Below are 26429 nucleotides of genomic sequence, written 5' to 3'. Positions count from 1 at the left end.
CTAACTTAAGAAATGTTCGCATACAATGCATGTTATGTGGGGAAAATGAAATATTTTCGTGAGTGTTTAAAAAAAACAAACAAATCAGCTATCTTACGATGAAAACAAATGTTTTAGTTTAATTTGCTTGCATATGCCTCCAATAGCATTTAACATTACATTGGAAAACTATTCATCGCAAGCACAAGATGCGTTGCGTATAAATCCCATGCTGCTCGGTGAAATGTCACGGTCAAATTCAAAGATATAGGTTAATTCTTTGTATACAGATTCTTAATGCAGAATTCCTTGCTGTAGACATTTATCATTTGTTAATCGCTAAGTACTTGTGGTTCTGCCGCATTCAATAAAACAACCAATGTTTCGTCTGCGCCACCTTACTTATTTCCTTGATATGTATCACTTTATTATCAGCTGTTAATCGCAAAGCACATGTGTTTGCACCCGCATAAAAAGGCAAAACAATGTCACTTCTGAGCCACCTACACGATTTAACTACAAAGCTACGAGATGAGAACGAACCCGATCTGTTAAGGGGCCGTTCATTAAGAACGTCACGCATTTTGACCATTTTAACCAACAATCTCTCCCTGTCACAAACTATCACAAATTGCGGACCCATCCCACCCCAAAGTACGTCACACCTTCGAATAATGTTTTTTTACTAATACCTGTTTATCATTTAATCACATTATTCAAATGACTAGTCGACTTGAAAATTATGTAATTCACATCATGTATATGCTGCTCTTTCAATTACAATAGGTGAGGTCAAGTTTAAGATAATCTTCCGATTATAATATCTTTTTAACACATAAAAAGTAGATTAGCGAAGATTGGTAATAATAATGATTAAATGATATAAAAGATAACATAAGTTCTAAATCATAATTGTGTATTACAATAATGACTACAATAAGTAAAACTTAAATTGTGAATTTCTCGTTCCGTGACATAATTATGCAGCGGACAACATACACAATAATAATACTTCTGGCATGACGAAAGCAAGGCTAGACATTAAACAAGGCTTCGGAACAGCATACTAGCTAGCGCTCCTAGTGAGAGGAATCGTGATCAACACATTAACAAGTTTCGCATTTCCTGCTGTTTTGACATAAAAACTCATGCAAATGCTTCTCACATTAAAAAAACATTATTTTAAAGCTATTACATTCTACAAAAAAAAGAATACAATTACAAAAAATACAAACATATATGTGTGGTGTCACACATGACCTCCTCCTCCCTCCTGTCACACTTTTTTACAACCCCTCACATCTGGAGCGTGAAAACGTTATGGACAGCCCTTTATGATTTGAACGATTTGTGGAGTTAGTGGAAATCCCGCATTATTTATAGCGTTTTGGGTAATCCCGCATGCTGACGTTAATATAAAGGGAAACCAAAAGTTAGGCTTTGTTTAAAGTGCATAACAAGTGGATTAATGTGTTCATGATTTAATCAAACAAATATGGAGGGTAATGAACCCACGTCGGCAACAACACCTTTGGACAGATCAATCAGAGGGGACGATCAGGTAGGTTTGATCAACGTACATGTAGTTCTATAATGCTTTGAGCTTGTTTGAGCACATGATACGTAAAGTTTGGCGACCCGGAACGCGGAAGGGAAGGTCAGTAGCGGTGAGTTTTATTTGTGAAACTACGTTGATATATACACGTGTCTTAGTTCCTAGCATATCGAGATTCCTACATGTTACGTCATGTTATCTTGTTTTGAATTACAAACGCTTCAACACTACAGTTTATAATATGAATAGGACGTTAATTTTTCTACGTCGCTCCCATTCCTATTTTTAGTAACACAACGAGATTTCCTACCATGAGTCATGCTGGGTAATTATATCCACAACGTGTGCATAGCATTCTTACACTAAGAGATATCTCAGTAGCAATATTGTGTTTTTAACTTTTTATTTCACTAGTTATAAAATTAAATTATGAGGACTATGATAATAAATAGTAAAAAACATATGTCTTTATTTCCTCCATTTCATGGAGGGGTAGGCCTAAAGTTTGCACACATCGTCAGATACAAGTCCAAGTCCAAAATTGTATTGCATAAACATTATTTAATGTTAAAGTACAATAAATATTAGTGACATGAAGAAGAACAAAGTCAACAGAACATACAACAAAGTATTAAACATCACATATCTAACTATTCGTAAAGAATTCATAAATGAAAAGTGAGGTTGCTTCATACTATAGTGAAAAAAGTATATAAAGGGTGTCTTTATAATGAATCAGTGTCTATTTAAAGGGTCTCACTATGATGCCGGTGGAGCCCCGGTGCGTGGTCCGGGATCTACCGGGATGAACCGGGGCTCCATCGGGGACAACCGGGGCTCCTCCGGAAAAGTATTAAAGTATTTAATACCTCCGAAATGAACCGTGAGTCACCGGGAAGGACCGGCAACGGCCGGCGCGGCACCGGTACGGCACCGGGAGCAACCGGGACGGCACCGTAGCTCCACCGGGGCCCATACAAACCCCGGCAGAGTTACGGCAACGCCCCGGTTGTCGCCGGTGGAGCCTCGGTGAATACCGGCAGAGTCCCGGTATAGCTACGGTGCATCGGCATTATATATTATATGATAGTGAATTTTTTTCCAGAAAAGTTGATTTAAGAAATAATTCGTGTACGTTATAGTTTGTTGTCGAATAACCCACGGCCGGAAGTTAAGATGCGTTGGGATTAAATCACGAGTGCGAAGCACGAGTGATTTGAAACCACGCATCTAAACTTCCGGCCGTGGGTTATTCGACAACATACTATAAGTACTCGAATTATTTCGATTCTAACACGGTTTTTCTTAAAGATTTATACTATGCATTTTTCTTGTGTACTATTTTATGTGAAGTTCCGCCCATAAAAATAACTTTCGGCTGTTCTGTCTATCAGATCCGCTTTCATTCATAAAATACCGGATTATTACGCTGGTGTAAAATGTATCGGCATGTTTTGTTTAGCTACAGCGCGTGCTTTCAGTGTATAAGCTCCGCCCATAATTTGTTGCAGAATAACCCATGGACGATTTTCTTCTTTGTTTATATGAAATTTGGCACGTGCCGTGTTAGAATTAAGAAATAATTCGTGTACGTTATAGTTTGTTGTCGAATATCCCACGGCCGGAAGTTTAGATGCGTAGGGATTAAATCACGAGTGCGAAGCACGAGTGATTTGAAACCACGCATCTAAACTTCCGGCCGTGGGTTATTCGACAACAAACTATAACGTACACGAATTATTTCGATTCTAACACGATTTTTACTATAGATTTATAGAATGTATCTTATTTTTCTTGCATACTATTTTATGTGAAGCTCCGCCCATAAAAATAGCTTTCGGCTGTTCTGTCGATCAGATCTCCGCCCTCAATAACAGCCAAACTGGATGGAAAAAAACCATTTCATTTCTCACGTTTGGTTAACTAAGAACAACAGCAACTTGCGTAAACTAACATGTTTTCACTAACGCAAGAGTGTTAAATCTACAAGAAAACAACTCCGATTCGAACTTCAGCCATTTTAGTATCGAAGCAGCAGACTAACACCGTGGGAAATTGGGTCAATTTTACGCATTCTGTTCATAGCGTAGTAGTTTGTCACGTGACTTTCATTCATAAAATACCGGATTATTACGCTGGTGGAAAATGTATCGGCATGTTTTGTTTAGCTCAGCGCGTGCTTTCAGTGTATAAGCTCCGCCCATAAGTTATTGCAGAATAACCCACGCTTGATTTCCTTCTTTGTCTATAGAAAACAAGTCATGTGCCGTGTTAGAATTTTCGTTAAAATATGATTCATATTTATCATTCAAAATGATGTTTTCACTAATTAATATCATAGCGACAAGCTAACCACCTGTGTTAGTGTCTAGTTGCTTTGCACTTGCACGACGAAATGTTATAAGATTGCACATATATTTTTTAAACGTATTACAGCGATCACGCATCGTAATTTCGTCATCTCGTGCCCAAGAAATCTTGATTTGGCGTCGTCGCCTTGTTTATTCATAGAGCGAAAGTGCGTTACCTCGATGCGACAGTTCAAAAATGTTTCGTGTTCTGAGAAAACTGGGCAAAATGCATGTGCGTAAAGTGTCGTCCCAGATTAGCCTGTGCAGTCCGCACAGGCTAATCAGGTACGACACTTTCCGCTTAAACAAGATATTCGGTAAAAAGGGACTTCCTTTAAACGAAAAATACCACTAAAGCGGAAAGTGTCGTCCCTGATTAGCCTGTGCGGATGACACTTTACGCACATGCATTTTGCCCAGTTTTCTCAGAACACGACTCAAATAATCTCGTGAACTGCATCGTATTCGGTTGTGAGTGTTGAGTCATTTTCAAGACCGTTCAATGTGTTTGTATCACATCATTCCGATTTAATAACGAAGTTAAGAGGGGGGGGGGGGGGGTACTAGAATCACCTGTCTGTCTGCCTTTCTGTCTGTCTTTCCGTCCGTCCGTCCGTCCGTCTGCCTGTCTGTCTTACTGTCTCTTTCGACTAAGAATATTCAGGAATCGGTTGGTGTTAAAGAATTTCATGGACTGTAAACATTGTTGGGGATACTTTACGTTTACTCGTGTAGCCATTAACAAATTAATAAATCTAATTGTATATAATTGCAGATTGTGAATGATGCAAACTGTTACGTCTTTAAAATGACCGATATCGAAAGGCTGGAGAGATTCATTTTCGCGGGAACAGTACCACGACAACTCGCAGCAATAAATGATATCTTACAAGGGTGTGTATTTAAATGATTTCCTCTTTGTACGAAGATTGAACTTATAATGATAATACATACATATAGTTCAATAAAGTTCATGCTTTATGGCAATAAACCCCGGCTTGTTCAACATTCCCACCCAAAAGACGCTGTGCCTTGTTTTTTGTTAGGAGCTTAAGAACACTGAATATGATAATTGCGATGGTACTGACAAACATCGCCTTGTTGCTGCTAGCTGCTCATCAATTTATCTGTAAATGACTAAAAAGCAAAATGGAATCGTCTTAATGTAAAAACACACACACAGACTTCTATGTGCCATTGAGTTACTCTTATTAATGTGTTTCTCTACAAAACTGTCTATTGTGCCACATGTTTTTATTTGTAATTGGAAGCTTTCGTGTTAAACTCGTGCCTCTTTCAATCAACTTGAAGGTTATTTCGCGTCTCGCGCGGATTAGAAGTAGTTCAGATGATATACAAGATCAGCATTCACAGACGCAACGCTCGACAAGATGCACTGATCTACGCGTATGCCTTCTGTTGCCGACGGTCCAATGACGAAGTGAAACTGATGGCGTACTCGCACCTCAACAACATATGTAGAATTCCAACCGACCTGTTTATGTTTATCAAATACTGCGAAGATATTTCCCGACCAGGTATTAATATGTATCATTGATTTGTTTTGCTTAAAATTACTAAAACCAATATTCGGCTGTTTCCAAATGGAAAAAAATAACATGTTTCCCTTAAAATGTGACACAATTTTCCAAACATGGCAAAATTTTACCAATAAAATCAATCTGAAAATTTCATTCAGCAATAATTATGTCAACAGTAAGATAACATACAGAAAACCACGGTGGCAAAGAGGTGACATTCACTCCTCTTTTTATGTCCCCCACTATAGTAGTGGGGGACATATTGTGTTTGCCCTGTCTGTTGGTCTGTTGGTTGGTTGGTCTGTTGGTCTGTTGGTCTGTTGGTCTATTGGCTTGCGCCAACATTTACATTTGCAATAACTTTTGCAATATTGAAGATAGCAACTTGATATTTGGCATGCATATGTATCTCATAGAGCTGCACATTTTGAGTGGTGAAAGGTCAAGGTCATCCTTCAAGGTCAAAGGTCAAATATATGGGTCAAAATCGCTCATTTAATGTACACTTTTGCAATATTTCAATATTCAAGATAGCAACTTGATATTTGGCATGCATGCGTATCTCATGGAGCTGCACATTTTGAGTGGTAAATGGTCAAGGTCATCCTTCAAGGTCAGTGGTCAAATATATGTGGCCAAAATCGCTCATTTTATGAGTACTTTTGCAATATTTAAGATAGCAACTTGATAATTGGCATGCATGTGTTTCTCATGGAGCTGCACATTTTGAGTGGTGATTGGGCAAGGTCATCCTTCAAGGTCAAATATATGGGTCAAAATTGCTCACGTAATGTAACGTCTGCAATATTGAAGCTAGCAATTGTATATTTGGCATGCATGTGTATCTCATGGAGCTGCACATTTTAAGTGGTGAAGGGTCAAGGTCAAGGTTATCCTTCAAGGTCAAACGTCATATACGAGGACATAGTGTTTCACAAACACATCTTGTTATAAATTGCACTCCTCTTTTTTCTATCTCGTGGCCACGAGTTAGCTAAGTCGTGATCTCGAGATGCATAGAGGTGACATTCACTCCTCTTTTTTAAAACTGCACTCCGCTTTTTTCTATCTCGTGGCCACGAGTTAGCTAAGTCGGGATCTCGAGATAGCTATGTCGTGGCCACGAGATAGAAAAAAGAGGAGTGCAAAACTTAATAAAAGAGGCGTGCAATTAAAAAAAAGCGGTGCAGTAAATAAAGGAAGGGTGCATTAAACAAAAGAAGAGAGAATTTCGAGATCTCGAGATCCCGACTTAGCTATCTCGTGGCCACGAGTTAGTCAGCCAATCAAATACTATCTTTTCCCCTCAAATTAATCAGCTAATGAAAACGTCCCAAGGCTCTGATATAACATAACATACTACTATTAGTACTACTATTACTACTACTACTACTGCTTCTGTTGTTGTTGCCGCAGCTATTCTACTACTACTACTACTTCTACTACTACTACTACTACTACTACTACTACTACTACTACTACTACTACTACTACTACTACTACTACTAGTACTACTACTACTACTACTACTACTACTACTATCACTTCTACTACTACTACTACTACTACTACTACTACTACTACTAGTACTACTACTACTACTACTACTACTACTGCTACTGATGCTGTTGCTAGTAGTAGCAGCAGCAGCAGTAGTAGTAGTAGTAGTAGTAGTAGTAGTAGTAGTAGTAGTAGTAGTAGTAGTAGAAGTAGTCGTCGTAGTAGAAGTAGTCGTCGTCGTCCGTCGGTCGGTCGTCCATCGTCCGTCCTCCGGTCGTGGTCCGTCGGTCGTCCCTCGTCCTAACATCGGTCGTCCGTTGGTCGTCCATCAGTCGTCCCTCGGTCGTCCCTCAACATCGGTCGTCCGTTGGTCGTCCATCAGTCGTCCCTCGGTCGTCCATCGGTCGTCGACCATCGGTCGGTCGTCGGTCGTCCGTTTGTCGTCCGTCGTCGTCGAAGTAGTTGTCGTAATAGTCGTATTAGTACTAGTAAAAGTAGTAGTAGAAGTAGTAGTAGTAGTAGTAGTAGTAGTAGTAGTAGTAGTAGTAGAAGTAGTAGTAGTAGTAGTCGTAGTAGTAGTCGTAGTAGTAGTAGTAGTAGTAGTAGTAGAAGTAGTAGTAGTAGTAGTAGTAGTAGAAGTACAGTACAGCTCGCGCGGATTTGTCAAAATCCGCGCTGCCACCGCGGACAAACGCGCTCTAGGGCGGAAAATCACGGCGATATTGTTTCTTGTTCGCGGTGTTTTTTCGGCGGTCCTCACAAAAACGCCGCGGACACTATCACAGTTAGAAGTCACCGCGGATCGTCGTGGACTTTTCGCGGACCGCGGTGGGCGCACGGCGGATAACGGTGAAGGTTTGTTATAAGAAAATTTCATTCGAGAAAAGGTTCATTATAAAAAGAAAATAACATACATGTTAACATTGTACCTTTGTTTTGTTTGTGGTGAGAAAATGAAATTCCATTAAATATATAATTCTCTCTATGATATAAAATTGTTTACTTCTGTTTCCCAATAATGATGAAGTAAAACTTAAAGTATTTATAGCATGGTTACGTAGATTCCCGAAGATAATCTTAATTAAATGTTCCTATATCTGTGAAAAATAATAAATAAAAGGAAAAATAATTGAATACACAATTAAATACCCGCAAATAAAAAAGATAACTCGTGTATAATTTACTTCGTGTGCGTAACGTTTTACGCCATCTCGTGTCCCTAACATTAGCTCGTAATCTTTTTGAGGGGTATTATGGGCATTTTTCACTGTTGAATTGAGCTGAAAAGAATTCACAGGTCAAAAGACTTAGTTAAAATGTGGTTACTGGCCAATTATCTGCAAATCATCTTGCTACCAGTTGTTTATAAATATATATATATATATATATATATATATATATATATATATATATATATATATATATATATATATATATATATATAATTCAATATTTTACATGACTCATCCAGTCCCCTAAGCCGGAATTATCCGTTAAACAAAAAAGTGTCTTTGTGTCGTATGAATGAATCTGCATTAAAACTTAATTTAGATTCACATCGTAAATCGAATCATTTATTTCGTCAGTTGTCAAAACGAAAGTACGGTTGATATTCAAATGCATTATTGTTCTCTTTCCTGGATATTGTTTTAGTATGTTGATGCTTTATTAACAAATATAAGTCTATATGAAGTGAAAACAACAGTTGCGCTCGACATCTATAAACTGTTGGATGCCCATAATATCACTTTCACCAATCAATCAATTTAAAACACATAAATGACCAGTACAAAACTAGCATTATTCACGCCTATTTCATCGGTTTGTACTCTCCGCAATTGTGTTAATTGTAATTACATTTACTGTGACACGCGTATCATCGAAGTTGCAAACTGTGAACTACCTCGGCTTGGATCAGAAAACTACGACTTATTTTAGCTTGGATTAGTAAACTGTAGATGACTATAAGACAGCTATCTTCGCCCTCGAACATATATAAGATAATATATATATATCACTCGCGTTAAAGGGGCCTTTTCACAGATGTTGTATGTTTTAAAGTTTGTCATTAATTGCTTTATATTGATAAATGTAAACACTGTAAAAAATCTGGAATAAAATTGAAAAAGGGCAAAAAGTAGCTTTCTGCAGGGCTCGAAGCAGTGACCCCCGGAGTCATGGAGTTAAAACGGATAGGACCGCTCGGCCATCCTGCCAAGTATGTATAATGTATTTTACACTTTATATACGCAATCTCCGTAGTTTCACAAAATTAAACGACAATAAAAGAACTATACAAATTATTCAATCGTTTCGCGTTGCAACGCTTTATAATTTTCAGTTTTTAAAATCGTCAAAAGATGCATATACTGGCTATATTAAACCATGGTAAATGTTCAGTATTACCGTTTCCTAAAAAATATCTTAACTAAATAAAAAATTTGCGAATCTGAAACAAGTTTTTTTCAATTTTGTCAATTTATCAAAACGTGAAAAGATCCCTTTAAGATTCACTATTCGAATACAGTATTACGATGGGGAAAGTAACACACACGACAAAATTGCAGATTATTAATCTTCATCGAGCTGGCTTTCGCGTGTCAGCTATTATGAAGTCTATAAATGCGAAAGGACACGTCAACTAGTTATGTACTGGGTAAAACAGTATATTATTGATCCTGATATCGTTTACCGCCTGTGGTGTATGGTCTCTGTTGTAACGACTATCATGTTAGTTACCATCTGGACAATATCTTATCTTAGCGACACACATTGCCACGGGCTAATATAACACCTGATTAGCATAAAATAAATGCCCATATGTAGGCTGAACAACATGACATAAGAAAATAATACATTAATTAATTAAATTAACCCTAAACAATAGATGTAAAGTTTTATTAAAGACTCATTAAATGGTGCAACGATAACAAAATAGTTAAAATTTCAATTTGGTTACAATAAAGGAAAACTCACTATTTTTTGCATCTTCTTTCTCAGTAGCATTACATATAAAGCCTCAATAGCATTGTGAATTAATAAACAATTCAGGTGAAAAATTATATTGTGTTTGTATACATCATGCGAAATGCTATGCGAGAATAAATTGCCCTCTTCTGTTGCAAATTGTAAACAGCACGGGTACAGCAAAATAAATCATTCACCAAGATAAATCAAAAAGCAACACACGGGTAAAGGCGATTAAAAAATCCGACTTTCATGAAATCCGAAGGATAATCATCAAACAAATCTAAACTCTTTAATAGACAATTAGATATTTTATTGTAATAACACTCACAAGTACAATTTATTCTAAGTAATGAGTATCAGCATATGAGTAAAAACAATTTTAAAACATCCGTCTTTCATTGAATCAAAAGGACAATCATGAAACAAATCGGGTAATCTTTTATAGCCAATTATCTATTTTATCCAATCAGACCTAGTGTCAACAATTTGTGAATAGCGGATTAATGACGCGTGAAATTAATGAAGATGGTGGAAAATTGTGCAAACTGTAAAAATCGCAAACAATTGAAAGAGATTAGTGATAAGTGAAGGCGGTAATCGGTAATAGCCCGGCGTCATGTGAAGAGACCGTATCTAATCAATACCTACGATCATTTTAATGTGGAATTCGGTTTTAAATTTGTGATAAGTGTAATTCGGTGTTTCCATGTTACGCAATCATACATATCTCGAAAATATTAAAATTCCAAAACATAGAATACACGTACCTCTCACAAAATTTTGAGCATCATTTCAAAAATTTAAAATAGAAAGAGGTCAATATAGAAATATTTCACGACAACAGAAAATGTAAATTTTGCAATCGTAATGTTATAGAAAACTAGCACTGTTTTTCATTATAAAAAAGTATTACGATGAAAAAACACATTTAAAGCGAGATAATACGATTTTGTATATGTGTTAAAGTGTAATATATTGATAAAATGTGAACAATAACACAAAATAGGCAAGACGAATTTCATAACATTCAGCAAAGACAAATTTGTGCCCCGAGCCGATTGCGACGAATATATTTCGTGCATATTTTCCTACAATAACCGAAGCATTCGTCTTTTTAGTTAGTGTTCGTGTGTCGTATGAATAGATATCGATGCAGGAATTTAAAAAGAACCATTTAACTAAATTTAGATTCACATCATACTTGCATGATTTACATGCTGGCGAATTCGACTATACAGCCTTTTTCGATATCAGAATTAAATATCTGGTTTATTTAACATTTTTCGACACATGTTCTTCTTAACTTTTATTTTAATTTATAATAAATATATGTTTAATAAATCTGTTACACATTTTATATTAATTAATACATATTTGCCAAGATCGTATATACTCGATTTAAAGGGATATACAGGTTATTTGCTCGTTTCGATTTTATTTCACGGGTGATAAAAAATTAGTATTTTTACGAGTTGCAAAGACACGAGTGAACAATTTTTTTCTGTGATCACTCTAAAAAGAAAATCGGTAATCTACCCAAACCAACACATTTTATTTTTTAACACAGTTTACATTTTACAAGCCTGAACACTGATAATCATTTAATCCATTTAATATAAGCCAATATAGCGGGAATCAGAATGAAGCGACGCTGTCATTTCTAAATTTGATCCCGGCTCTATTGGATGTATGTTACATGCATATAATAATAATAATAATAATATAGTATTTTATTATCATCATTAATAACATGCGCTATGATTCATGTATCTACATGTATATATTCTAGGGATGGCATCGAATACCAATATCGGTATTCGAATGTTCGCAAATTCATTCAATCGAATATTCGAATATTCGCATGATTTTACCTTGTTATGTATTAATTTCCATTGGTTTGTAAGTTATATCCGTTTGCTAAATACGAGGCTGTTTATTAACGTTGCTATCTAAAAATTGTATCGCTGTCGATTAATGGGAGGCGGAAAACTACAAAGGGCGAGGCATGGTATGGTATTGCGCAAGGGGGGGTTAGAGGGTTAGGGTTAGGGTTTGGGTTAGTGTTAGGGGTCGGGTTAGGGTTTGGGTTAGCCGAAACCCAACCCTAACCCTAACCCGACCCCTAATCCTAACCCTTACCCTAACCCTTTTAGGGGGTTATCACCCCTGACCATGCCTCGCCCGTTGTAGTTTTCCGCCGCCTCCCGTCGATTAATACTATGACCGATACTGTGATCGGGCACAAATAGAATGGAAAACATCGTGTCATAGAACTTTATTTTTTTATGATTCCACAGATTTTTAGCAGGGAATACGGACAAAAGCCCTCCCGGATAAAAACCCTCCCGTCAGTTTTATAGGGGCCGGACGAAAACCTTCCCATGAATAAACGGGGACGGACAAAAACCCTCCCATGAAAAAAACGGTCCTCCCCCGTTTTTTTCATGGGAGGGTTTTTGTCCGTCCCCGTTTATTCATGGAAGGGTTTTCGTCCGGCCCCTATAAAACTGACGGGAGAGTTTTATCCGGGAGGGGTTTTGTCCGGCATTTTTGTAGCACACCGCGCATATGTAAAACTAAGTTTACACACATTACACTTTGCGGTCTTCTTATCCACAGACCGTGTAAAGTATTCCATACTGCAGAAGGGGCTGGTGGAATTTTCAGATTTGAATTATGATTCCTTGATGATTGTTTAGTTTATATCATCTGTTACTTTTGAGTAATTCACATTATTTAAATGTCTGTTCAAACTGTGATTACAAAAACTAAATTATTATTCGCAAGTAATGTGAAGCCCTTAATTGGTACCTAATTGACAAACAACAGTTCGGGCCCTTTCATATAGTAAGTATATTGCATTGCGCGATTTGAGTAATTCACACATTTAAATGGCTGTACATACTGTGATCACAAAACTTAATTAATATTCGCCAGTCAATTGAAACCGTTAATTGGCACCCCATTGGCAAACAACAGTCGGGGCCTTTCTTAGAGCTTGTATATTGCATTGCGCAATCAACACTGCTACGGGCCGCGTTATCAGTTTGACACGAAGAACGTCACGTCAAACATGTTACTCCCAGGTGGTTTCGGTTGCTTTTTAGTAAGCGGTTCGCAGGTCATTAAATATTGGTGAAATTACGTTTGAATAAAAAATGCGAATTTGCGAATATCATTTTTATAATTCGAATGCTGACCATTCAATCGAATATTCGAATATTCGAATAATTTTGCCATCCCATATATTATATTCAAAAGATAAATACATGTTTGTATAGTTAAAATCTACTTTGAGATTAAATAGTTACGGTCACGGTGTAACGCCGCGGATCGTCACCGCGGACCACGGTGGACGAATGCCTGCTGTGTTTTTTGCCGAAGTAAATTACGTCCGCCGTGGATTGATACGACGATCATCGCGGACCGGTGAACCTCCGACGTCCGCGGCGATTCCTACCAAAAACGCGTTCGCGATGACACCGCGGAAAATGAATAATTTCTAAGAGCTGTACTGTAGTAGTAGTAGTAGTAGTCGTAGTAGTAGTAGTAGTAGTGGTAGCAGCAGTAGTAGTAGTAGTAGTAGTATTAGTAGCAGTAGTAGTAGTAGTAGTAGTAGTAGTAGTAGTAGTAACAGCAGCAACAACAGCAGTAGTAGTAGTAATACTAATAGTAGTATTATGTTATGTTATATCAGAGCCTTGCCTGCTTTGACCCAGCTATATATATGCGCATAGAATATTTACACATGTTACGCAAATTTGATTGGTTGACTAACTCGGGATCTCGAGATAGCGAAAACTCTTCCCTCTTTTGTTTAATGCACTTTATTTACTGCACCGCTCTTTTTTTAATTGCACTCCGGTTTTATTTAGTTTTGAGCTCCTCTTTTTTCTATCTCGTGGCCATAGAAAAAAGAGGAGAGCAAATGAATGTCACCTCTATGCCACCGTAGAAAACGCATGACTTAGTTGACTCCTGTTTGCGAATCTCCAATAGATTAAAACTTTCGTTAAGGTTGGCCAAAACCACATCTTACGGTGATATTTAGATTGATCACCAATCCAAACCAGTGTTATAGTTTCTCCAGTTTTTCTCTGGAGATAAATAAAATGAGACCGAGGGTAGGCGATTTCCTAATATAATATTTTAGTCAGAAATGAACAAGCAAAAATGTAAAAATTAAATAAAGTGTCATAATCTGTTTAATGTGCCTTATTATTAAGCATTTATCTAAGCCTTTACAAATCATCATGTTCATGATTACGCCACATTACATACAACCGATGTAACCTTCCAATCCTACGAGCAGATGTATTGTGTACGAACCGGTTCAAAAGTCTGAATCAAATCATACTGTTTAGCTAGAACCGTATCATATGGTTTATAAACTGTATGAAACGCTTTAAACCGTATGATAAGCTTTTAAGACTTTTGGACGGATTCGTACGTTAAACCGTATGATCCGAAACCGTTTGAATAAATTGATAATGATATATATGTATATATATATATATATATATATATATATATATATATATATATATATATATATATATATATATATATATAATGTATATTTATACATATTAATTCACTTATTTATTCAGTGTTAACCGCATGATTCGAATCGTAAACCGTATGATACGAGTCGTATCAAACGGTTTCGCATCAAACAGTTAAGCGTACAATCGGTCCAAAAGTCAAAACCATCTGAATCGATTTGATACGATCGTGTCATACGGTTTATACTTTTGGACCGGTTCGTACACCATACAGATATACCAGGGTGCAGGTTCACGTTACTTTTTGGGGTACCAGTTTTAAACTTTATAGGATTTAACCCGACGGTAAGAGGTGCTTTATTTCAAATACCTTTTTAAAACAAGTTTTCTTAATAATTTCAACTAGTACATAAACGACAGATTTTTATGCTGCTTATGGCAATGCGAAATACATCAGAATTACTGTATTTACAGTTTTTTTTTGCTTCTTTGTGACCCGCCAAAAAACGTCCCTTTCCCCTCGGATTTGTTTTCCCCTCAGCAGGTAAATTTTCCCCCAGATTTCATTCCACCCCCCCCTCCCCCCCCAATTTAATTTTGTTGTTGTTTTTGTTTACATGAGTTAAGCTGATCCAGTGTAGAAAATAGAACATATTGCATAATTAAATTATCTGTTGCCTTGAATTTGTTTTAAAAACAGTAAAATATGTTAAATTGATTATTTAAGACTTTCCTTATTTTCCCCAAAATCCGGCGTTTCGCGTGATTTTCCCCCCCAAATCCGGCATTTCGCGCGATTTTTTTCCCCTCAAAAAAGGCCAGGCCCTTTCCCCAAAATCAGATAAAAACCTGATTTAATAAGCATGTGTTCTTGTTCAAAAATTTCATTTTTACTGCATTCGTTGTACACGGTTAATGGCCGGTTATGTTTCACGCAACGTAAAATTGTGTCAATGATTTCAGACGTATTCAATGACTTATTCTTATACCTTAAGGTATCGGCACATATAGCAAGAAAAACTGTCTTTTATGCACTATACTCTATAGATTTTTGCAAATGTATTTCAATAACTTGAGATATTTGCAAAAATAAAGTTCTGAAAGGTGTGATTACATTCTGTCCAGCCCGTGTTTAAACCACGAAACCCCCGTTGATTCTGCACCCTGTATACATTCTTCAATAACTCTAAGTTTAAATAGGGAACACATGAACATGACCTTGACTGTTGAGCGAGATTTTGGATATAATTGCGCTCGTGTTTTATACATTTATTTGTCATGCATTGTATGCTGTGTTAAATTCCTGTTTTCTGTGTTTGAATAGTATGACCACTCGATCTTGCTTAAAACACATGTTTAATAGTTTGGTCAAATATAAATTGTGCAAGTTTCTATACACGAAAGAGCTATTAATTTATCAATAATATTATATAAGAAAAACATATTATTGTGTGACGTTATTTTAAACCAAAGGTACCGGTTGGGGACGGGCACACAGACGAGCGGTATCAAGATGGTACAGGCAGTTTGAAAATAATCCAGAGAGATTGTTCCACCTTGTAACCAAGTATAAACGCCGGAGCGGCATCTCCCATGTTGATGTTATTCGACTGGCCCATGTTAAAAGTGCAGACCCAGTTATTCAACTTATATTGAGGTAAAGTAATTGTGATCTTTTTGTACATGTGTATATATTAACACGGAAAATGCACGCCAATCGGTACTTGTGTCCATAATTAATATAATTTGCAGCATGTATGCACTCGTTCATCTGATTGCAGTTTGAATAAGTGGTTCATCCCAGTGAGAAAGATGTAAGGGGCCTATATAGGTCCCATGTGGGCAACTCATATGCGTCATGACTTGGCAATATAAAGAACCAATATCGACAGCATGTATGGGCTATATGGGCATTGTACTTAAACCAACAAAATTTAAGATGGCCAACTTTACTGTACCTCAACGTATGACGCACAAGGTGAATGCGGCGGGAATTATGACCCCTTTTGACATGATTTTGCCATTGTCGCATCTCTCTGCCTTGGACTCGCTGCATAACGGCTGTTCTATCTAGTTTACAAAAGTCCCAATGCTTTTCAATGCGGTGACCCCAGCTTTATTCTTATTTGTGTTTATGTTGTTTTGTATTGTGCTGTATTGTGCTGTTTTGTACTGTTTGGGCAATCGGTCACTTGCCTTAAATAAAGGACCTACTAATTGTTTATAATAATAATGCAATACTACTCCAGCAGCTGGAGTTTCACTTCTTTATATTAATCAGTAAAAATTCAATAGTCTAGAAAACAATATACCAAATGAATTTCGTTAATATTTACATTACATCTCTACCTCGCCCTTGAAGTATATTCAAACATTGTCACACGTTGAGGCAAAGTGAAAATTGACATCGTGTATATACATTACACTTGTAACATGTGAATGCCTATATAGGGCTGATAGCCTGATAAATACCGTGAGCTACGTACATAATAAAACATACTGATATATGCATATACAATTTTACAAAAACAGTTCAGTGTGTATTCTTCATTGTTGGCGATGCCTGTAATTTCTTATTTCCAATTCAATTGCACACGTTAATGCATGTATATATATTTTTCCAAACATCTTTGCAATATAGGCGTCATGAGTGTTGTATCTGGGCATATATATATGTGTTCCTCGTCAGCAAGAAATTTCAATGGAGGCTTCATTTACTATATAGTATATAAAATGAAACCGAAGCATGCTCATCTTCGAGATTTGTTCGGAGTTTTCATTGGGAGCTTAATGATGAAAACCAAGTATGCTGACCAGTGCCATGATTGTTCTCATTGTTATGGGACTTGAAGGGAAAGATGTAGTAGTGTCCGTTCTATTTCTTCGACGAACCATTGTCACTTAGCGTGGTGAGAAGCTTAATTAACCAGATGTGTTGGGCACTGAACCACGATATGAGTCTTAGTTTTGTATCTAAAATATGCATTATATGCACAGTGTGTCTCCTCTATTTCTACGCAGCTACTGGATAGACTGAAATCAAACTTAATGGAAAGATTAACGAAAGAGCTTTTCACTGACCCAAGTATCTTTTTTAAATGATTAAATTGGTGCTATTATGGGAATTAAAGTATTTTTAAATATGCATTTACAGAAAACTGCGTGTACGTTATGTTTGTTTTCATCGGAACCTTTTGATTGTCGTCGGCTTATCTGTTGCAATCTATAACACTCCTGTTCTTTCGATCTCTCGGGACATCATAAACATAGCATAAAGAGGGACATGAATTCATAATACCACCCGCTAGTTTTTATCTAAGGCAAATGAGCAATCACTTTATTTAACTACAGATACATAATAAAGGGTTACACCGAGGCGAAAGAACTGTTTACTGATGTCACCACACAAACTATGGTGAACATTACCAATCTGATGTCAGCGCTCGATGATGCAAAACGCACAGACAATCCGGAGAACCTTTGCAACCTTATCAGAGCTCACCGTTTAACATGGGAACAGTGTCCGACAAGGCTACTGAAAAACCGATCAGTATTGATGTGCTTACTGCAGCAAATGCCAATCGAAGCAACGGTTCGCAAGCTTGGACTCATGACTTGCCATACAGTCTTTGATGATGCAGATGGAGAGGAGTCATTGGTAAGTCATACAGCTGTAACAAGATGTGATAATGTGTCTGCTGCTTATTTATGAAGCATGTTATATTATTTAATGCATCTTTGTGCAACTGTGTTGGAATGGTATTATTTTCATTTTGTGGTGTGCTTATTAGAGATTAGTTGTACAGAAATTGGATTCCATCAACACTGACTTTGAAGACCACGTGGAAGATGTGCGTGGAGGACCAAGGAAAGTATGGCATCCACTGAAGCTGTATAAGGCGAGAACTCAATATATGAAAGACAGAGCTCATGGTAAAAGTGCATGGTTTCTAACAACGTGTTTTGTGTCATTTTCCATGTATTGTAGATCTACATATGCTCGTTATTGGAAAGAGAGATTACACGTCAATGTAAATTAAAAAACACTCAGTTCTAATGAAGATATTAATTTATGCGAAAGAAAAATAAACAAAAGTAATTGTTTTACGATGATACTTCGATTATTGAAGTGGCGTGTTAAGTTAAATATGATTGCGCGAAAGATTTAATACATGCTTTTAAGGGTTTGTTGCATATTAAGAAACCAACAAAACAACAGTTTATATATACTAAAAAGGTTGTGAAACATTTGCATTTAATAATAATCATCGGATGAAATTGAATTTTTCATGCAGTATTCAACTTATATGAATTCTTACAAGTTAAATGTACGATTATGCAGATAAGGAGCAGAGTGCAAGGAGATCCACTCTGTGGAAACCAATACAGAGGATAGGAGACGCACTAGAAAGAGCCTTTTATAGGTCGTTCTCAAAAATGCAACCCACCGGAAAACGAATCTACTTTGTCCATAGCGTCAGCGACCGTACAATCAAATTAGGAGACTGGTAAGAGATGTTAATTCATCAATAATTTATACTTATGTATTTCAGTCCAGTTTCAATTAATAGCGAGCTCGAAGAGCAGCCAGAGGCTGCTCGAGAAGTGCGCATTACGTTAACACGTGTATTTTACTGTAGATCTACAGGTTATTATTTTGAAAAGTTTGGTATCTGCGCGCGCAATATCCGAACCTGATATCCGAACCGGAAACCGGAACTGGAAATTTTCGAAGTAAACCGGCGTCTCCTGATTGATCACAATGATACAATAAATAAAAATGATCAAATTTACGGCTTTTACATATTCTAAAATTCTTCTCTGTATTTTAATGACTATATTTCGAACAACGCATCGGCATTCTTCGTGTAAAACAGTTGTCTTCATTCCGGGAGTTCCCCGTTCAATGACGTCATCACCAAAAGTAGCACTGTAGTTCCGATGTTTATAATTTTCGTGCATTTGATTGGTTGAAATGTAAGAAAATTGAGCTAAAGAAAATCGGAGCCAAAGAAACGGCTACAAACGACTGTACTTGATTCTAAACAACAACTTCGTGAAATGTTTAAATTTAATTTACATAGTATCTTTATTTAAGTTTTTATTTAGTTTCTTGTCAGGCTGTGACAATAAACTAGGACGAAGTTATTCTGTTTAAATACCATCAATGCAAATGCCTGCATTTTGTGCAGCGTGTGGTTTTTCAAAGAGATATGACTTAATACTTATGTAAGTATCATCGTGTACTGGAATTTGTCCGACGCGTTAAAGAAATGATTATACGGCGAGGCTTGCCATGAGCAACACATCATTAGCATCATAAAGTGACTAAAAAATAAACAAAATAATCGAACATAATTATAATTTAACGAAGCACAAAATCTATTCAAGACTATTGCAACTGAAACCGTTTTGTAGGATAAGTTGATGACACAATTTCAGCTTCAACAAGATTTTATAAAAAAAACACTTAATTTAATATAAACGTCACGCTTACCTTAATGACACCGTTAACCCATTGTTTATAACAATTAAGTTGACAACTTTAATCCAAAGTTAATAACAAACACCTTGAAACTATATGCACTTCCACTTCTATTCTTCCAAGTTTTTATCGAAACTTAGTTTAAAACACACTATTTTATTGGATTACTATCAAGTTTACATTAAAGCATGATAAACACACAATCCAGTGTTCGACACTAACGGGAGTCCGGTGGTCCGAGACTCCTCGAAATGAGACTCGGACTCCATGTTTTTGTGTCAAGGAAGTCCGTCGGACTCCTTCAAAATCATCTTTTAAATTATAAAAAAAGTCATTTCGTTTCGCAAATTCAGCTTCTGTACAAAAATCATCTTACTCAGAATAGTCATTATCGAACACTGTCTATAAAAACGTTAAGTTGCATGTGTTTATTGTCACATTAGAATTGTAATAATTTAATAGTCACCCTCTAAATACTGCAGAAGGAAGTTTTTAATACCAAGTCATAATTGCACACTTCAACCACTGCTTGAGAACTGTAAGAGTTTTTTCTTAACAAGGAAGATTATAGACAGCTGGTCTATTGAAAGTGAGAAGGGTTCAATTAAAACTAAGTAATGTCGGAAGCATATACAAAACCAGAACAATGCCATCATTTGGACTATGCAATCGAATACGTATTTTTCTTTCATCTCATGAAAACCCCTGTCTGTTCTACAAGTATGTTTTCAGAAGATGCATTGTGTATACTTATTATTGTTTTACAATGATGGAGATACTTTTATTGTCCATTTTATAGTTTATGTACGCAAAACAAAGAAATTCCATTTACAAGTTTTATTGAAACAACTTGCAATGCAAAGGACCTCAATCAATTTATGATTTAGATGTGTCATAAGCCGAAAAATACGGTATAAAACAAGTGTCATAATTTTGGACTACCTGAAGTATGATCGGACTCCAAAATTTCCGAAAGAGGGAGTCCAAAGAACTCCTTACTCCGAATCGTTAGTGTCGAACACTGCAATCCAAAATACCTTTGGCGTTCGATGCTTTAAACAAATAACAAATAATGTTAAAAAACGCCACGTCCGACATGTCCTTTATTCCAGATAGTTTAAATAATTAAAAAAGCTAGCGCGCTTCACGGAATTTTCAAAACTCGCCCTGAGCGTTCATACTGCATAAACGCCCGAAAAATAAGAATCAATCCTTATATTTATATTTGTCCTTTGATTCGAAACAATTCAAACATATTCGAGAATAAAAAAACTAGAATTGTATGCTTTTAGGGAGGCAACACATGTTGTAATCTTAGTTTCGGGAACAGCTAGGACCCGCCCCTTAAGGTTTTGTTATTCATTATTCCTGCACGAAGAAAAGGAGTTCTGAAGTTTTACTATTAATTATAATTACACGTAGCACATTATTTGGAAAATTAAAACATCCATTGCAGCTGAAACTGTGCTGTAGAATAGATTAATGCCATTATTTAAGCTTCGACAGGGGTCATTAAAACTAAATTTAGTATAAACGACACGCTTACCTCAACGGCAACTTTAATCCAATGCTGATAACAATCAAGTTACAACGATATACACTTCCAGTGTCTTTTCTTAAGGTGTTATGCATGACAAACACACAATCCGAAACACGTTTTGGATTCGTTCGATGCTTTAAACAAATATTTAATTGTAAAAAATACACCACGTCCATATTGTTTTCGTAAAATGTTTCGTCACCGAAATGGCGTCACACAAGATACGTCATAAACTGCGTATTCAAGTGATGAGAATAAAATACGGAAAGCTGGTTTGGTAATATATTTTTACAGAAATATTTGACAACTAAGAAAATTGATGGGATAAATCGAGACATTGAGAAATGAAACATCAAAGAAACAAAAGTAAACAAACGGGTAATGTTTATTCATGTTTGTTACTATATTTACAAAAGTAGTGCGGTCGCGGTACTGGTCACTGTATAACCATGCGTAAGCGTCTAGAAACCATTGGTCCGATTTTAGAAGCTCCGCCTTCGAAGGCGGTATCGCCGGCTTACGGGTTACGCAAAATGAACTCATTAATTTTTCTACAGAAAATTAAGAGTGAATGTAAATATAACTATTTTGTTTCGTCACAGAAATGACGTCACACGATTTACTACGTTATACATTTCGTAATATAAAATCAAATCGCTGAAGGCATTTCAAAAATGAATTCAACACTTTCTTCTTCTTCATTCATGTGATGTACTAATCTCACTCTGGAGCATACTCGTACATTTTTTTATTTACAAGGTGATCGTGAGAGTGCAGTTAAAAAATAAAACCTTTAAAGGGACTATCAACCACGAATGACGAAAAAAAAAGTTCTAAAATACCGTATATTTTACAATAGTTAGTTTATATTGATTAAAATATCACGACTGGTATATACCATTACTTGAAAAAATTTCATATTTTCAGTTTATTCGGTATTAAAATTTCGCGATGTGAAATCGAAAGTACATCGCGAAAATAGGTGACATAACGATTTACACACTAACGATTTAAATAACGCAAGTAGATTGATCCTTTTATATATAAAATACAATGCACTACGCATGCACAATTTGCGTTTCTTGGTTTACCACTTGTCGATGATGATCAATCTACTGGCGTTATTTATAGTTAACTGGTATTTACCTGGTAGACATACCCAGTAAAATTTATTACCAAGTATACAGAAAATATGAAAACTTAACAACTTTTTGCAAGTAATGTAATATACCAGTCGTGATACTTTAATCAATATAAACTAATACTTTTAAAAAAAATACGGTATTTTACAACCTTTCTTTTGTTCGTCGTCGTGGTTGACAGTCCCTTTAAGATTTATAATAATGTATAGTCAGGGAGGCTCAATGTTTGAATTGGAGGCCTGCCAGTCCTTTCCTGAATGACTCTGTAGTCTGTAGAACTTTAAGGTGCTTTGGTAGCTGGTTCCACAATCGAGCTCCGGAGATGAAGAAGGAGTGACGGTATGTGTCTGTTCTGCAGTATGGTATCCAGTAACGGACCACTGCACCATCCAGCTTTTCTAGTCCATGTGCTCGTGTAGATGTGATCGATCGCCGGAGGGGATCGATTGCTGGAATGTCGAGAAGACCATAGGTGATCCGATACATCATCAGGAGTTTCGAGTGCTGGCGGCGGAGTTCTAAGGTAGGTAGCCCAAGGTCTGCGATCATCTGGCTAGTGCTGCTTGTGGTCCTGTAATTGCCTGTGATGAATCGCGCTGCTCTCCGCTGCAACGCCTCAAATTGTTGGATACATGTCTGTATGTGAGGGTCCCAAGCTGCTGATGCGTAGTTGAGGACAGGTCTGACTAGTGACTTATAGCACTGCAGCTTCATGTCTTTAGGGCAGCTGGAGAGGTTTCTGCGGAGAAAAGCGATGGAGTTATTGGCAGACTTAGTGCAGCTGTCCACATGTGGTTTCCAAGAAAGATCGGTGGCAAGTGTCACACCTAGGTACTTTCCTGTCTTGGCTAAGGCTAGTTGGTGCCCGTGGATGTTGTAGTCTGCTTGTATTGGGGTTTGCTTTCTTGTAATCCTCAGTACCTCACATTTGTCTGGGTTGAAGGACATCTTCAAAGTTGTTTCCCACTCTTGGAGGGCATTGAGGTCATCCTGTAGTATCTGTGCATCCTCTGGAGACTAGATCTTTCTGTACAGGAGACTGTCATCCGCGAAGAGCCTTATTGTGGATTTAAGTTTGGAGGGCATGTCATTGATGTACACCAGGAAGAGCAAGGGTCCTAACACTAAGCCTTGAGTGACAACCGATGTCACTGGTGCTGTGTTTGACTGTACACCCTCAACCTGTACCTGTTGACTTAAGTTTGATAGGAAGCTTCTGATCCAGGCGAGTATGTTTACACTGATGCCGTTGTGCTTCAGTTTCACAGCAAGGTGTTCGTGTGGGACCTTGTCGAAAGCCTTACTAAAGTCGAGTAAGATGGCGTCTATCTGCTAACCGTTATCAAGAGCTTCCGAAAGGTCCTGTATGGTCAGATGTAGCTGCGTCTCACACGACCGGCGCTTTCTGAATCCATGCTGTGAGTCTGATAATATCTTCAGGTCTCCCATGTGCTGCATTTTCTGACTGTACATGATATGGTCCATAACTTTACAGCAGACAGAGGTGAGGGAGATAGGCCTGTAGTTGGCAGGGGTGCTTTTGTCGCCCTTCTTGAATATGGGAGCCACCAATGCCTGCTTCCAGTCATCAGGCACACAGGCTTGTGACAGAGAGGCCTGAAAGATGAGGGTCTACATAGGTGATAGTTCGCTTGCAAATTCCTGTAGGAACCTTGTAGGGATGGCATCAGATCATGTTGCCTTGTGTGGGTTCAGGTTCCGCAAGAGTTTGTGTACACCCTCATTTCCTATGTTGAAGGTTGCCATTGATGGGAATGGTGTTCCGCTCATCTTTGGAATGTTACTTCGGTTCTCTTCTGTGCATACACTTGTAAACTGCTCATTCAAGATTGCAGCCTTAGAAATAGGGTCGTTATGCAGGAGACCTTCATGTTTCAGGAGGGCAATACCACTGCTGTCACATCTTCTTGTTTTGATGAAGGAATACAGCTTCTTAAGGTTGCGATCTTCAGATACAGTATCGCTGATGTATGTGTTGTATGCCCGTCTGCACTCGTATTGGACTGTCTTTTGCAGCTGTTTATATCGTGTGAGGTCTTCTGGTTTCCCATTATGTTTGGATCTCCTGAGGGCCCCCTTGTCTTGATAGGCGCTTGATCTTTCGATTCACCCAGGGTTGGTTGTAACGTTGTGTTGCAAATTTTGATGGAATATGTTTTTCTATGGTGTTAATACAGAACTGCTTAATTCTTTCCAAAAAGTGTTGATGTCTGTATCTGAGTTATGTCTGTTGAGAAAGATGTCACGAAATTCGTCAATAGTTGTGCGGGTGGTAACGAGATCAGTATGGTTCCAAAGCAGAATCTTTCTCTGGGGTGATTTGGATCTAGGAGCGCGTGTTGAGGCCTGCACAAATACAATGTCGTGGTCACTGACGCCTGGGACTGGCTTGATCTTCTCCACCAGTGGTGGCCCATTTGTTATGAAGAAGTCGAGTATGTTGTTACCTCTTGTAGGGGATGTTACGCACTGTTCTACCCCTAAATCAGCTACGATGTCAAGAAGTTTGTGGTTGGTCTTGTTAGAGTATGAGTTAACGTTGATGGTATTGGTATTCCAATCGATGTCTGGCAGGTTAGCGACACCAGCAATCCATATTGTGGCATCTGAGTTATGTTGATGTAGGTTGTTGATTACAGTACTCATTTCTTCCATGTATGTGTGGTGGCTATTAGGTGGTCTGAATAGTGATCCGATGATCAGGGTTTGCTTGCCTTGGCATTCGAAACGTGCAGCACGGATTTCATTCGGAGTTGTCAGTGCCATGTCTGTTCCAACTATACTATCCTTTGCTGCTCTCATCACTCCGCCATAGTGGTTGTCACGTCTGGCAACGAAGTTGTACCCTGCATGGATAACTTCTCTCTCATAGAAGCCGTTGTGCAGCCATGTTTCACAGCCAATAACGATATCGGGGTTCGATTCTTGGAGGAGTAGCCAGAATTCAGATCGTTTTGCTCGCTAACTCTGGAAATTGATCAGCAAAATCCTATGTGATGCTTGTGTTTGTGCACGTTGTCTGGTATTCCTGACAGGGGACGAGGACAATTGTGGGGGCCCGGTGACGACAGTACAGAGCTGAAGCTTGACGTCTGAGCATCAAGTGGGCTTGAGTGTTGACTTTGGTTTATGTGGCTTCCATGGGTACTGTAGGAGTTCTCTGTTGCTACAGAGGTGTTGATGGAGTCAACAGTCATTGAGTTAAAGAGGGAAGTTGAGAAGTTTGGTAGGCCGCAACAAAAGCAGACCCAGCTAGTGTCTTGTATGTCATAGAGAACAGCAATGGGCATGTTCAGGCATTTTGTGTGAAACCAGGTATCGCAGGAGTCACAACATACAGCATTCTAGTTGGATCTGCAATGTTTTTGGCACTCAACACAGGGAAATCTGTATGTTTGGCCTGGGTTAGGGTGGCAGTCATTGGATTCTGTGATCCTGTTGTGGAAGTAATATCCGAAACCTGGATATGTCAGATCATCTGGACAGTGGTGGTCTTAACTCGACCAGAAATAAAAAATAAGAACAAAAGTGAAGATACATTTCAGGAGGTGTACTTCTTTATTAGATTGTTGTACCGTTTGAAGGATGTCCGTAAAGTTCGTCCGAAATATATATTACTTTTGACAAGATCGTTTTTGCAGGTGTTTAGCTGGACAGAGTTATGCGTTGCTTCGTAGAACAGATGGCTGTTAGAAGTGGATGCTATCTGGTGACAAACAAATGAGATACCTGACTGAACCCCCCCCCCCCCCAAAAAAAAAAAACAAACAAACAAACAAAAAACAAACAAACTTTTTTTGATGACAGAATTGAAAGTTGCGCCTCACGATCACCTTGACC

At 37.6% G+C, this 26429-nt stretch overlaps 2 protein-coding genes across 5 annotated transcripts in view; one reads left to right on the top strand and one right to left on the bottom strand.

Moving 5' to 3' along the window:
• The window catches only part of LOC127871532 (uncharacterized), a 33639-nt gene extending 13244 nt beyond the window's left edge, over window positions 1-20395 (bottom strand). Inside the window, exon 1 of one of the 2 annotated variants that reach the window (XM_052414560.1) lies at window positions 19899-20395. The gene's annotated coding sequence lies outside the window, so the exon portion shown is untranslated. Of the gene's footprint in view, window positions 1-1214; window positions 1393-19898 lie in introns of those variants that run through there. The other variant, XM_052414561.1, reaches the window with a different exon arrangement.
• The window catches only part of LOC127871530 (RNA-binding protein RO60-like), a 45035-nt gene that overhangs the window by 12462 nt on the left and 6144 nt on the right, over window positions 1-26429 (top strand). The window contains exons 1-7 of one of the 3 annotated variants that reach the window (XM_052414555.1): window positions 1365-1540; window positions 4661-4779; window positions 5197-5423; window positions 15875-16058; window positions 17753-18059; window positions 18193-18334; window positions 18744-18909. In XM_052414555.1, coding sequence (XP_052270515.1) covers window positions 1475-1540; window positions 4661-4779; window positions 5197-5423; window positions 15875-16058; window positions 17753-18059; window positions 18193-18334; window positions 18744-18909 — 1211 coding nt within the window. In that variant the 5' untranslated portion in view covers window positions 1365-1474. Of the gene's footprint in view, window positions 1-1364; window positions 1647-4660; window positions 4780-5196; window positions 5424-15874; window positions 16059-17752; window positions 18060-18192; window positions 18335-18743; window positions 18910-26429 lie in introns of those variants that run through there. The other 2 variants (XM_052414556.1, XM_052414557.1) reach the window with 2 other exon arrangements.

This window comes from Dreissena polymorpha, chromosome 3 (assembly GCF_020536995.1).
Source record: "Dreissena polymorpha isolate Duluth1 chromosome 3, UMN_Dpol_1.0, whole genome shotgun sequence".
Classification (NCBI taxonomy): domain Eukaryota; kingdom Metazoa; phylum Mollusca; class Bivalvia; order Myida; family Dreissenidae; genus Dreissena; species Dreissena polymorpha.
This window is presented reverse-complemented; position numbering and strand designations above follow the sequence as displayed.